At 43.5% G+C, this 14,977-nt stretch overlaps 1 protein-coding gene across 1 annotated transcript in view; it reads left to right on the top strand.

The window, feature by feature from the left end:
- The window catches only part of yeats2 (YEATS domain containing 2), a 43,129-nt gene that overhangs the window by 7,374 nt on the left and 20,778 nt on the right, over window positions 1-14,977 (top strand). Inside the window, exons 10-18 of the mRNA XM_056293270.1 lie at window positions 110-284; window positions 1,823-2,065; window positions 3,238-3,399; window positions 5,947-6,038; window positions 6,828-7,016; window positions 7,158-7,383; window positions 7,667-7,828; window positions 13,464-13,597; window positions 14,661-14,807. Of these exons, the coding sequence (XP_056149245.1) occupies window positions 110-284; window positions 1,823-2,065; window positions 3,238-3,399; window positions 5,947-6,038; window positions 6,828-7,016; window positions 7,158-7,383; window positions 7,667-7,828; window positions 13,464-13,597; window positions 14,661-14,807 (1,530 nt within the window). The remainder of the gene's footprint in view (window positions 1-109; window positions 285-1,822; window positions 2,066-3,237; window positions 3,400-5,946; window positions 6,039-6,827; window positions 7,017-7,157; window positions 7,384-7,666; window positions 7,829-13,463; window positions 13,598-14,660; window positions 14,808-14,977) is intronic.

Raw genomic sequence — 14,977 nt, 5'->3', positions numbered from 1 at the left:
TTCAAGAAATTAAGATCTGGAAGAATGGATTTTAAAATGGAAAGTGTCTAGCTACCTCTTTTCTTATCCCTCTTTTTCTGTCACACTGATTATGGTATGTTGACTCCAGGTGGTTGACGTTGAGCTCCATAGGGACTCCCTAGGAGATGACTATGTACTCCTGCCCTCCTCCTCCAAGATGTCTCGCAGAGCAGTTAGCCCAATGTCCCCCTCTACTTTGACCCAGACTGTTGGACACTCAGGCTCTCCCACCTCAAACTCACTGGATTCCATTACAGACAAAGGTGTGTTCAGTCAAAGGTGATAAATGAGAAGAAATGCATGGGGAAAAAAAATCATTGCTAATCCATTGTTGTTAGAGAGCCTGTGATTGCACAGTATAGCACTGTATATACCTATTTTTTTAATCTGTCAATTTAGCCTAGAGGGGATTATGGCTGTGCATCCCCAGACTGACAAGCAAAATATTTTTATTAAGTAGATTTTTTTTTTTAAGCTTGAGCACTACATATTAAAATTACATATTACTGGGTGGCCCAGTGGTTAGCGCTGTCGCCTCACAGCAAGAAGGTCCTGGGTTCGAACGTCCTCCCAGGTCGTCCTGTGTGTGGAGTTTGCATGTTCTCCCCGTGTCTGCGGTGGGTTTTCTCTGGGTGCTCCGGTTTCCCCCACCATCAAAAAGACATGCATGTTAGGGTTAATACTCCTGTCTGTGCCCCTGGCTGAGGCATGGCAAGACAAACTGGAGTCGGTCCCCGGGTGCTGCACGGCGGCTGCCCACTGCTCCTAGCTACCCCACTCTTCCGAGCCGTCTTTTGACAAAGACATTTTTGGAATATTGTTCTTTAGAATCAAGACATTTTTCCATCCCTGTAGTTTTATTATTTAATTTTCATTAAAAAGCACAAGACACAATTTTATGGCACTACGAGTGCTGAAATGAATAGAAAAACAAGTCAGCATTAGTTTCTGTATTGGCTGACAATTTTCTATTGGTATCAAACAAGCTTTTCTTTATTTCTGTGCATCTTTAATCATACCCAGTGTATTGGCAGAAATAGCTGGTTTGGGACACCTCTGTGGTTCTGCTGATTGGGTGTGTATTGCGATGTCCTGGGTTCAAGCCTGGCTCAGGAACTCTGTCACATGTCATCCCCATCTCTCTTACCCCATTTCCTGTCCTTTTACACTGTCCTGTCAATAAAGGATAAAATGCCAAATATAGCTGATTAAATTTTAATTTTAGGTAGATTCTGATCGTTCACTGTTGTCGTGCCCAGTGTGGTAGTTGTTAAAACTCTGGTTTATAGCAGACCACTTATATTAAGAACACACACACAATTTGAGCCCAGACAATTTTCAGATACTTGATAAGTCAAAATTCTGTCTGTGGTAAGGAGCTTTTGGCTCTTAACTGAAGAGCTTAGTTTATTACACAATAATACTTAATACATTTTGGTTAAGTATGGAAGTGTTCGTGTGATCGGCAGTAGGTGAAGCAGACTTTGTGAAGCACTGACCATGTAATTTTGATTCCACCCCGTTACTTATTTCTACCCTTATTTCTACCCTCTTCCCCTGAGCAGGCCAATTTTCAGCAATTTACTTTTCCTATGTAATTGCTATTCTAGCAGGTGGGTGAATTATTGATGAAACTGGAAATTTTTTCCCCTCAGTTGTCTGATCCGCTCCCTTGCATCAACCCTCACCCCCAACCCTGCATCCGTGCTCTGTTTGTGCCAGAATGAGTCCCGCTAATTAGTTCTCGATAAGGTTTAGACTGACTTTTTTTATGATCCTCACTCTCTTCTCTCTCTGCCAGGCCTCATCAAAACAGAGATGGGGAGGTCTGCCGGGGGACACGGTACGGGCCTCACTGCTGGCGAACGCACCCCAACCAGACTCAAAGCCAGTGACAAAATCACGCTGGGTTCCCATGGCAACTCCGCCTTCCAGCCAATAACGACGAGCTGTAAGATTGTCCCCCAGGGACAGTCGCCCAGCCCCGCTGAGTCTCCCGGGAAGTCCTTCCAACCAATCACGATGAGCTGCAAGATTGTCTCAGGTAAACATGTTCACCTGGCAAAAAATGGCTGTGTTATGGTCTTCCTTTTTGTCATTTTTTTTCTCTCCCTCATAGTTGGAGTTTTTGAGAGTTTGTCTTTAATTTATTTATTGTCTTTTTTATTTAAAGTTAAAGTGGAGGTATTTGGAAACCGCCTTTAAAATCTGTTGAACCGCTGCCAATTTTCAGATGGGTAACCGCTGACTATTTCAAAAAAACTCTTGAGTTTCTTTCGGTTATCACTTCTTTTTATTCAGGGTGGACAGTGGAACGCCTGAAAAAAATAACAGCATGACTGCTTGTCCTCTGCAGACTTAACATGGAGAAATTTCAATTGGCTATTCTATGGTTTTCATGTCTTATATTTTGCACTCATTCCCTGGCGTCGTTCTTCATCCTTCACCTGCCCTACTTACTGGATGTTTACTCCCTGTCTGGGGTATGCTGTGCAGTTTTGGGAGGATAAACCCGACAAGAACTTTTAAGGTTTTCATGTATGCCAGTGTTGTGGTCCGAGAGATTTTCTAAGCCAGATTTGTACCGTGGCCCCTCTGGAGAACTGTCATCACTCATTTTTGTATTGTTTTTCCGTAATCCCCGATTCTCTAAATTTTAGGTCGATGGGATAGTCTGAGCTGAATTTTCACAGATCTTGACAAGGTTTTATGGTAGCGCTACTGGAAGAGTGCCATGGAGGAGGTTGATTCGGGACTTTAAGTCTGGAGCAGTCAAGTCCCTAGTTTATACCTTTTGCGTATTGGACTTGGGTGCAGTGTACGGCATAATAGAAAATGTCATTTTTTACGACTAGTGTTAGTTCTTTATTGAGCTGCATCGAATGCAGTTAATGTTGTTCATTAAAACTTTATTCACTGTTTAAATTTTACCTAAACTACAGCTGTCGACTTCAAATTGAACTCCCACAATCTGGTTATCTTCAGAAAACATACACCCTAAATATGAGTCTCCCTGTAGGGCGGCTACCTTCCTCTTTGTTCTGGGTACAAACTCCCCTCTTCTCTCCCCCCACCCCCTTTTTCTCTTTCTGCACCATGGCTTTATACAGATTTAGTTCTTGCTCTACTGCCGGAGCTTGTTTCCTACGTACTTTTGTCCTTATTTATACTCCTGAAGAGAACCATCGGACTGATTAGTTTATTTTCTCCCCCCAGGCTCTCCGATCTCCACCCCCAGCCACTCCCCCCTCCCCCGCACGCCCACCACTTCCACCCCTGTCCTAAGCAAGCAGGGCTCCTCCTCGGCGCTCAACAACCCTTACATCGTCGTCGACAAGCCAGGCCAGGGGATCGGCATGGCGACCTCCACCTCCACAGGTACACCGCTCCCCACGCAGTGTGCAGAGTGGTCCTTGATACAGGAAGTGGACCTGCTGGGAATTGAGAAGCAGAGTTTGAGTCGCCCACGTACAATATGAAAGAGGCAGTTTAGAAAGTGCAATGTCCACCGCAGTCAAAGTCGGATAGCAACATGTGATGCTCTCCGCAGAAGCAAGTTGTGTAAATAAGTGCTATTTAGATTTATCTCTAGTCGTTAGATTTAACAATGACCAAAAAAAAAAAACTTTTGTGTAATGGGATTGAAGTTGAATCATTCAGTAACTGTGGTTTTCCCTATCCAGCGGTAGTCTCCTTTTTCCAGTTGAAAGGCGTACTCAGAATTAATTCAACCTCTATAAAATGGCCTAGATAAAGACATGGTAATGAAATTTACTTTCTTTCAACAGAGGTGATATTTCTTTCTGTCTTTGTTTATTTATTTAGGTTTTTTGTGTGTAGCTCCTAAATATCAGCACAAGGGATTTAGCGCCATTTCAGTTTTATCAGAGCTGCACTGACGAGGCGCAGAGCGATCCGGAATTTGGAAGGGGAAAAGAATCTCACTAATTTTCACATTGAAATGAAAGTAACGAAACTGCAAATGTAAAAATTTCCTTAGTGATATGACTAAAATGTTACCCAACACTCGTTGTTGTGTTGAAAAGATCCACTGCCTCTAAGCATTAACTTTCCCCATGCTCTCTCAACTACACACACGCACACATACACACAAGACAGTGTCCATCACCTCATTCTGTCTCTTTTTCCTTTATTCTTCTACTTCTCACCTACTGGCACCCTTTTATTGCTTGTTCATATTTTCTCTCTTCCTCCATACTTTTTGCCCCTTGTGCATTGACTGTATAACTGTAGCTCTTTTTTTCGCTCAGTCTTTCTTTTTTTGGATTCCCCCCACCCCCTTTTTCTCCCCAATTGTATCTTGTCAATTACCCAACTCTTCCAAGCCTTCCTGGTCGCTGCTCCACCCCCTCTGCCGATCTGGGGAGGGCTGCAGACAACCACATGCTTCCTCCAATACATATGGAGTCATCAGCCGCTTCTTTTCACCTGACAGTGAGGCGTTTTGCCAGGGGGACGTAGCGTGTGGGAGGATCACGCTACCCCCCCAGTTCCCTCTGCCTCCCCCAAACAGGTGCCCCGAGCGACCACGACATATACCCACATCCGGCTTCCCACCCACAGACACGGCCAATTGTGTCTGTAGGGACACCTGACTAAGCTGGAGGCAACACGGGGATTCGAACCAGGATCCCCATGTTGGTAGGCAACGGAATAGACCGGTACGCGTCCTGGACGCCCCACTCTGTCTTTCTCTGTTCTTAGTTTTCAACTCCACCCCTATTTCTGCCAGTCTCCCACTCATAAATCAGGACAAGTGGCAGGGCAGTGGGGCAGCAGCATGGTTGCTAGGCGAAATGTTGCCATGGTGTCTGAACTGCTGTTTTCTAGGGTCAGGCTGCCACTCATAAGAAGGTGGTAGGAGTTGGATAAGGTTGTATGCTAACACCACGTAGTGTGATGAGCATTTTTTGTGTGTGTTTTTTTTTTTTTGAGGGGGGGGGTGCTCTGCAGTCTGACTTTCAGTGTAAAATCCAGTTTAACTGTAGTGTGAATGCTCCAAGTGTCACACTCAGGTGGAACATGGGGTCAGCTCGCGTTACTTTGGCTGTCCTACATCACTCTCATTTCAGCAGCATCATTTCACATTCTTCTCAGCAGCCCGCCCCCAACATCGCTCACTCTCTCACACCCACTCAACCACTTCCACATGCCGTCCACGGACCCACAGCTCCAGCAATGAGGTTGGATGTTCGTTAAATGACATTTTACCAGGCAGGATGATACTTATGTGGGTGTTAGTGCTGATTCACCAGCCAGAGGTTAAAACAACTTCGGGTGCAGCAAGTAAAGATTTAAACAGAGCATGGCTCAGTGAGTTAGTTTGATGCCGCCCTGAGCACCACTCATATACCCCTACCAAGTAATCCTGACAGGAAACAAAAGTCCGTACTAGAACGGTGGTCATAACAGCTCGATATTGTCTAGCTGCAGCATTACAGAGCCACTGGACAGTTGAGAAGAGTTTAAGTGTTAGACATCTCCCCCGAACACATCATGTAATGTGATGCACGCATTTCATGCGTCCTCAGTATAGACATGTAGTCCTTTCATTTCGTAAAGAGGTTCAGTCTAGATAACTCCCCAAAGAGCTAATGTTTAGATGTCTTCTCTAAAGAGGTTAAGTTTTGGTTTCTCCCTTAAAGAAGTCAGGTATCTTCCTTAAAGAGATTAAGTTTTGGTATCTTTGAAAAGAAACAGGTGGAGAAATCAGGGGCAGGATAGTAGCCTCACTTTGGTTTCCACTTTCAACTTCTGTTTCCAGTGGCTGCACTGTCCGCAGAGCCGTATCTGGATACCACTTGGAACAGCTCTTTTATCGATGGAAAGGACAGCAAACCGTAAGCAGTGCTGTCATGTCTTCTCTGACTGATGTGTATGTTTCATGTGTAAACCGCCCTGCAGGAAGCCCCTCAGCTAAACAGTCTGCCGCCCAGGGCCCTCGCTCTCCAGCCCCCAAAGTTCACACCGGCAGCTTCCTCTCCTCGGGGGTAAAGGTGAGTTGGTGTAGTCTCATTGATGTTGTGTTTAGTATGGATTACAAACCAGTGAAGACGCACGTCCTCTTATCTGATTTCCCCCTCGCGTGAAAGTAGTCTCTCCCAGCGTACCCTGTAGAACGTTTCCCTCTAACAAGGCAGTATTGTATTAATAGTACGCCAGGGTGCTATCTTCAGCAGATGTGAGCGCATTGGCAAGTTATTTAAATGGGACATCACTCCGGGGGGGGGGGGGCATTGCAGAGAGAATTCCATGGTTCTGTAGCACCGTCTCACAGATGAGTTGCAATCGGAGTCAAAAGCCTGCAGCAGCAAAATCCACCCCCTTTTACCAGCTCATCATCCATATACATTTAGATACATCTCAGACACGGTTTTGGTTCTTATTGCTAGTTTGCAGCGATATTCTTTTTTCGACAATAAACACGATAATGTTATCTATTACTACTAAAGAACAGGGCGTATGGGGGACTATAAACATCTGCTTCCAGAATAAATGATGATGTTAACGTTAAGCCAAATTGAGCAACAAAAAAAAAAAAAAGGATCTATTTTTGCAGTCTATTTTCTGCTTTCAAGCCAGATAACGAAAAGGCTTCTTACTTAGCTGTCTAAAGACATCTGATATTTATTAGGAGTTGTCCTGCTTCATTTCTTATCAAGATGTAGAATTTACACCAAATAAACAGATATCAGCTGTTGCAATACCCACGGCCTTCTTTTCCCCGAAGCACCCTGGCTTTTCCTCCACAGCTGTCTTAATGCACTCTCACGCCTCTCGTGCAGGTTATTATCAAGCAGGAGCCGGGGGAAGTTTCCACTCAGCAACAGCAGCAGGCGGTTTCCACGGTAACTGCCCAGCAGCAACCTGCCACCTTGGCAGCGCACCAGTTTGTCGCAGTGAAGGGAGGTCATGTGATCTCCATGTCGCCCCAGAAACAGGCAGGAGCAACCACAGGGGCCACAACTAGCAAGGTTATTAATCTCTCTCACACACACAAGCACTAAACAAAGGGCCTCTGACCCCTCACTGGGTCATACTGACACAAACCTTAACTTTCTTGATAGAAATGATTGTGGTGAGTAAACTGCATTTTCTGTGTTCCCCGTTTCTAGATGTTGGGCATCCCTGTCGGCTCAACTCTCCAGTCCGCGGTCAAACAGGTTGCGATTAGCAGCGGACAGATTTTAGTAGCCAAGGGAAACGCCTCTGGCTCCAAAGTGATGACTGGAAAACAAGTGGTGGCCCAAGGTGTTGCCAAAGCTATCGTCAGTGGAGCAAGCGGCATTGCTGGTCAGCAGGCTTCCAGTAAAGCAAGTGGTGGAAGTGGGAAGAGTGGAGGTTCGGGTTCACACACGCACACACATTTCATACAGTAAAATGAATTCTTTATATTCCTGATCTTAGATAGTGCTGTGGGGAAAAAAGATATTTGTAACTTAGGGTCGGTTGTTAGTGCAAACATTCAATGTTTCATTTTTTTCAAGGAAATATTAAAGATTTTCATTTTATTCAACATAATTCCCTTTTCACTGATCTAGAATTTGCTATACACTCAGAACAGGATGAGATATTTTTGATATAATTTGCTTTTTTTCATATTATTTTTATTTTTTATTCTCAGTGATGGCGACTCTCCAGCTGCCAGCTAACAACCTGGCGAACCTCGCCAACCTGCCCCCAGGCACTAAGCTCTACCTGACCACTAACAGTAAGAACCCCACTGGGAAGGGCAAGTTGCTGCTCATCCCACAGGGAGCGATCCTTCGAGCCTCCAACTCAGCTGGTATGACACAAAACTTTTATTAATTAATTAATTAATTTTCTAGCATGGTTATCCCAGAAAGGTGAATCAGTTCATCTGAACACAGAGTTTAATGGGAGAAACGTTTCATCACTCATATAAGCGACTTCGTCAGTCTCAGCTGACTGCAGGTAACCCCAACCTTATAAACAGTACAGTTGCATAACAACTGAAACCAGCACAGTTGCATCACAACCAAAACCAACGGATCAGTTTCATGTAAAAATTGCGATGGCCATTTGCATATGAAACTGATCGCTGGTTTTGGTTGTGATGCAACTGTGCTGGTTTCAGTCATTGTGCAACTGTGCTGTTTATAAGGGTGGGGATACCTGCAGTCAGCTGAGACTGGCAAAGTCACTTAGATGAGTGAGGAAACGTTTCTCCCACTAAACTTTGTGTCCAGATGAACTGATTCAACTTTCTGGGATTTCCTTACCTGGATAATTGAGCATGCATCAAGACTCTAGCATGGTTAGTAACAAAAGAATGGGATAAAGTGTTTGTTTGATATTAATGTTATTGCAGTGGCCTCTTAGACTCAGAGCCTTATCCACACAACTAGAGAAAATGTAAAAACATTGAAATAGGGTTCCTGAACTCATCATAGTCATGGAGTGTAATGAGCTGATGGAGGTGGAAATGGTGTCGGAGTCAGAGAGCGAAACTGGAAATGAAAATGAGGACACGAGAGGGTTTGAAATTAAGAAAAGAAAGAAGAATACATAAAATTATTCAAGCGATTCTAGTCAGTCATTGAGAACAGAGGAGACATATCTCATTGGTATGAAAGCCGTGACAAGAGAAGACGGGATTTTCAAGGACCCACATGATGTCGGAAAGTTTGTAGGGGAGGAACTTGGAGATGTATGATCGATCAGGATAGCTAGAAGTGGGATGGTTATCATTGATTGTATCTCAAAGCGTCAGAGAGATAGAGCCCTTAAGAGCAAGGCATTTAGAAGGTATCTCTGTGACTTACTTCCCACTCAGATTAAAAGCAAAGACGGGAGTGTTACGTGGTGTGCCAATGTCAGTACAGGCTTACTCATTTTGGGATGTTACAGGTGTGTGTGAGGCAAGAAGAATGACTAGGTTCTGTGAAGGGGAGAAGGAGGACAGTAATTCTGTGTTTGACTTTTGAAGGGGAATTGCCGGAAAGAGTGTACCTTGATTATGTGAGTTACAGGGTGGGGCCATATGAGACAGCTCCTCAGATGTTTTTTCTGTCAAGAAGGTGGACATGTTGCTGCAGTATTTAGTGGAGTCAGAAGATGGGGGAGATGTACAGAGGACAACTGCAATGTTGAAGATTGTAAAGTTGAGAAAGCGCAAGCAAAATGCCTGCACTGCAAGGGAAATCATGATATGGGATCAGCACAGTGCCTAAAAAGAATTGAGGAAGAGAAAGTGAATAAGATGAGAGCATAAATGGGATTGTTGTATGCCAAAGCTGCTGAGAAAATGGAGAGAAATGAAGAGATGGTGGAAGTGCAAAAAGAACCAGAGCAGAAAGGGAATGGAGCTGACCTGAATATCTGCATGGACATGAATAGATTTTTGGCATTCATTGCCATGGTCATAAATTGCGCTGCTGAAATAATTGGGAAGTCAGAAAGGATCAAGATGGTGCTGGATGCTGCCAGGAGATATTTGAATGTTTTTGACATATCTGGAGAAGCTCTAGATGTTACACTGCATGAAGGATCTGCATCAACTCAGACTGGGTCTGGGTTATAGAGTGGACAGTGTCATGAATGGGATCACTTTGGTTGTACAGTTGTACTGTGAAGTTCTTACATTTCAGTAGGTGGTGGTAATGCAGCATTTTGGATGCCAAACGACAATAAAAAAACCAAGAAGAAGATCATGGGCATGGAATTTAGAGTAGGTGTTTCCCAGGTCTGCACAGTTTTGGAAGCAAATAATTGTCAACAAAGCTTTTGAAGAGTCATTCTTACTTAAAACTTGCTTTTCAGGTAGTCATGCATTAATTCTCAAGCCAGCCCTTTGACTATTTTAGGTATCTCCAAAGAGATAAAGACCAAATGTTCTTGCCTTTTGTGTGGGTGTTATTTTTAGCAAAAGAAATCCAGACTTTGAACTTAAAACCATAATTTAGTTAAAAAGATATGCATTCTAAACTTGTGACGCCAGTAATGATCTATTGGCAAAATGTTGTGAATTTTGAACACAAAGAACATTGTACTGCTGCATTACATTATGAAATATATTCATGATATTTTTTTTTTCAAAAATATTTAGAGCCCCATGGCCCCCAAATAAACTATTACACTTGCAAATACAGCTTGCATACTGATATTTAAGATTGCTGCCTACTGTAATCACCCAGTATAATTTCTTGTCATAAGCAGAAAGACTATTGAACAACAAGAAAAGAGAGTATGCATTAAGTTGTTTTAATGTTACAATTAAATTTAGCAGACACTTTTTTTATCCAAAGTGACGTACATCTGAGAGTTACTACAACACACGCAAGGATCTAGTCAGGAGGCGACAATGCAAGTAAGTCCCAAACTACCAGGTTCAAGTCCAATAGGACATAGATGTCAGCAGGCAGTGCACAAAGGCAATGCATAGACTGATAGACTGATAGAAGTGATTTTTTTTTTAATTAATGCCATCATGTGTGGAGGTGTTAAAAAAAAAGAGCTGGGTCTTTAGCTTCTTCTTAAAGATGGAGAGGGACAGGTGTCCCTACAGACACACTTGGCTATGTCTGCAGGTAGGAAGCTGGATGTGGGTATATGTCCTGGTCACTGCACTAGTACCTCCTCTGGTAGGTCGGGGCACATATTTGGGGGGGGGACTGGGGGGAGTAGTGTGATCCTCCCATGCGCTACGTCCCCCTGGTGAAACACCTCACTGTTAGGTCTGTCAGGTGAAAGGAAGCTTCTGGCGACTCCACATGTATCAGAGGAAGCATGTGGTAGTCTGGAGCGCTCTCCAGATCGGCAGAGGGGGGTGGAGCAGTGACCGGGGACAGCTCAGAAGAGTGGGGTAATTGGCCAAGTACAATTGGGGAAAAAAAGGGGGGGGTCGAGAGGGACTCAGCGGATCAAATGGAGTTTGGTAACTCGTTCCACCACCAGGGAACTACAGAAGAGAAGAGTTTAGGGCCCCGTTGTGGCAGAAGTGCCAGGTGCCTTTCATTGGCAGAGCAAAGCAGGCAGGACTGAGTGTAGACCTGAATGAGGAAGTTCAGGTAGGCGGGAGCCAATTTAGTTGCTGTTTTGTAAGCGAGAATTAAGGTTTTGAATTTTATGCAGGCAGTAACTGGGAGCTAGTGGAGGGATATGAACAGTGGAGTGAAATGTGTTGTTTTGGTTTGGTTGAAGACCAGACATGCCGCTGGTAGGGTCTAATTTTCCTGATGTTGTACAGGGCAAATCGGCATGACTGTGCAATTGAGGCCACATGAACCTTAGTTGGTCATCAATCATGACAACCAGGTTTCGTGCAGACTTTGTGGGCATGAGTTAGGTTGATCCAAGCTGGTTATTGATCTGTTGTTGTAAGGATGGACTGGCTTGGATGACAAGGATCTCAGTCGTAGATAGGTTAAGGTAAAGGTGGCATTATTTCATCCATACAGCGATATCAGCAAGGCATGACGATATCCGTGCTGAGACTGTGAGGTCATCTGGCGGGAATGATAGGAAGAGCTGGGTATCGTCAGCATAGCGATGGTATGAGAAACCATGGGAGTGGATGATTGCACCAAGTGAAGTGGTGTATATTGAGAAGAGAAGGGGACTGAGCACGGACCCTTGAGGTACCCCTGTGGATAAGCCCTGCGGTTTGGACACTTCTCCCCTCCAAGATACTCTTAAAAGATCTCCCCAAGAGGTAGAACAGGAACAAGCGGAGGGCAGATCCTGAGATACCAAGCTCAGTGAGTGTAGAGAGGAGGACTTGGTGGTTAACTGTGTCAAAGGCAGCTGACAGATCTAGCAACAATAAAGCTGAGGACTGACCAGCAACTCTAGCCAAATGCAGTGATTCTATTACCGACAGGACAGGAGTGCAGTCTCGGTAGAGTGACCCTGCTTAAAGCCAGACTGATTTGAATCATACAGAATATTCTCAGAAAGGAATTTAGAGACTTTGTTAAAGACTGTGCACTCAAGTATTTTTGTAAGAAAGGGTAGGAGTGAAACCGGTCTGTAGTTTTCAACCTGGGCTGGGTTGAGTCAGTAGGTTTTTTGAGCAGCAGGGTGACCCAGGCTTGCTTAAATGGGGTGGGGAACACACCCGTTGTAAGCAAGGAGTTGATGTGTGTGACTGCGTGGTTAAGTGCGGGGGAAATGGTCTGTGGGAGGTTGGATGGTATCGGGTTCGGCAGACAGGTAGAGGGGCAAGAGTCCAGCAGAAGCTTGGAGACTTCCTCCCCGGTCAGGGGGGAGAATGAGGCAAGTGAGGCACTGTTAGCTGGCAGCAGCAGACAGAGTTGGTCAGGCTCAGAGAACTTGTTATTGATGGCAGAAGCCTTATCAGTAAAGTACGAGGCGAACATTGATACCCACTATCATTTTCAAAATATATCACGAACATTGATACCCACTATCATTTTCAAAATATATCAAAGTTATTTTCCTATTTTGTTTCAAGTCAATTTATTTGTATAGCCCATTATCACAAATTACAAATTTGCCTCAGTGGGCTTTATAGCAATACAACACCCTATCCCTTAGACCCTTGCATCGGATAAGGGTTTCTTGCATTTCTGTGTAGGTTTGCGATTAGTCCCAACCAAAAACCTTTCACCTCATATTTTTTCTTTCCATACCTCAAATTGTAGTGGGTTGTATTAGCGATATTGCTCGAGTTATGAGATATTATGGGATAAGTGGCTTTGATGAACACCACTTCTGAAGATAACAGTGCTACTTGATGCACGCTAATGGAAGGTCAAAGGGTAAGGCTGGTACACTACCTCTGAATATTGTCCTAGTATCTATTTATAAGTCTGATGACACACTGTCCCTCACAACACACATCCAAGGCTCATCAAGTTTGAAGAGCCTTTGCTGTGGGGTATGTAAATCTCAAAGGAGGATTTGATTGATTCAGTTGTCTTGGAATGTTGACGGGTTGGATAGTCACCAACGTTACAATTTGAAAGGGCGACAATAAAAATGGTGCTGAACATTTTACTTGTTTAGCTGTTTTTAGTCACGCTGCTTTCACTTACCTCCAGAGTAGGACACAAGTTAGAGGTTGTTCTATAGTTCATTGTTCAAGTAAAGATATCACAAGTCAATATTACTCCTTGTACTTTAACTTTACATGCAGTGTTGAAGAGCAGAAACATGAATCTGCTGAGTTATGGGCAATAAAACCGTTTTGCTCCTGTAAACTAATATCGCACTGTCCCATTACTTTCACCCCTGACTGCATTACTCCACTTTAAAAGTGGAGTAATGCAAAACTTTTTTGTTTCTTAGATGATGTATGTTTTAAATCTTTTTTTGTTAAATCTTTATTTAATCAGGTTGATAAATCTGATAAAATATAATCTGTGATTAAGGATAAAAAGTAATTGACTTGTGTGTAAGGACCGAGGCTGATGTATATGTTGACTTGTCTTATTTAGGACAGCAGTCTCAGAGTAGCTCGTCTACAGGCTCTGGGGGCTCCCAGACCACCTCCACTGCCTCCTCCTCCACATCAAGCAGTCTGCCTTCCAATCTGTCCTATACATCCTATATCATTAAACAGACTCCACAGGTATGTAGAAGCATACATACACATCTGTACAGAAGTTCCCAGTGTTTTCCGCTTCCGATGGTATTTTACCAGTTTTTCATCTCAATCTTTAGAGCATGCAAGTACCAGAACACATTTGAGGCAGTTTCAAAACCTTCCCTCCAAAGCCTGTTGGAAGCTCAGACGATTAGCACATTATCCCACTAATACTCATCACTACACTTTATGTAATACCAAAACCTAGTTTTAGACTTTATCCCCTTATAGCATGACAGGACTTGTATGTGCAGACAGTATACAAGAGGCTGCTCTTTCAAGCCTTTTTTTCTATGCTAGTGGAGCAGTTTGGCTTGGCATGGTCTTAATTGGATACATTCATTACTGCTGCATTGATCCTGCAGTCAGCAATGGAACAATGCTGTCTGTGCACTTAGCCAACAGCATTTAATGAAGTCTGAGCCCTGAAAGCTATTGGTTTACACCTTCATCTTAAGTAAATAACTGAATCGCACCAGCTTGTGTATTTTTGATTTTATGCTAAGTGGCTCGCCAGGACAGAGTTAGAACCTGAAGGCAGAAATGCTCCAGATGACATGTCTGTTGATTCAATTGTAATGTGTCAACAGAGAACCAGAAGGCTTCATGATTTGTAGTGATTGACCAGTTACCCTATTTAAGGCATATTGTTAATTAGGACGCTCTCGTCGAAAAGAAGGTTGCTGGAAGCCAAGACATGGACGCTTGAATGTATGATGAACAAAATCGATGAACAAAATCGAAAAAATGTTTTAATATGTGAAGGCAAAAATTGGCATGTAATTTAGCTAGAAGTAAAGGGTTGTTCAGATGTATGAAGACTATATAGTTGAGCCTACCTTAATATCTGTTAGAGAACAAATTCGCTGTAACAATACAATTCGTTGTAAGAACACAATGACAAAATAAAGTGGCTTTCTTTCTTCTTCTTCTAAAGCATCAGATATAACTTTGAGTGTGTTTTATCCATAACTTTTACAACTAATTAAGTAAATGTTTTTGTTTCATGAGATTGTGTTTTATTTATTCGGTTGTCCGTCTTTCCCAGGGAACATTTTTGGTTGGCCAGCCAGCACAGGGATCAGGCAAACACGGAAGTTCCAGCTCAGCAGGTCACGCAGCATCATCTGCGTCACCTGCCACCCAGCAGGCCATCAGGGTTACAGCTGGACAGAAAGCGGCAATCCTGGCCCAGGTTAGTATGGGCAATCAGAAGGAGGTCAGTGCTGTGACCAATGCACTGTCTTCTCCCAGTGGAATTTTCCAGAGATACTGGACTGTAACTACTGCAAACTTATGTATATCTGCTAAACCAGACTGACCACCAAAGAACTAATATTTTAGCTTGTATGTAGTTCAGATGAG

Source organism: Lampris incognitus, chromosome 14 (genome assembly GCF_029633865.1).
Source record: "Lampris incognitus isolate fLamInc1 chromosome 14, fLamInc1.hap2, whole genome shotgun sequence".
Taxonomy (NCBI): Eukaryota; Metazoa; Chordata; class Actinopteri; order Lampriformes; family Lampridae; genus Lampris; species Lampris incognitus.
This window is presented reverse-complemented; position numbering and strand designations above follow the sequence as displayed.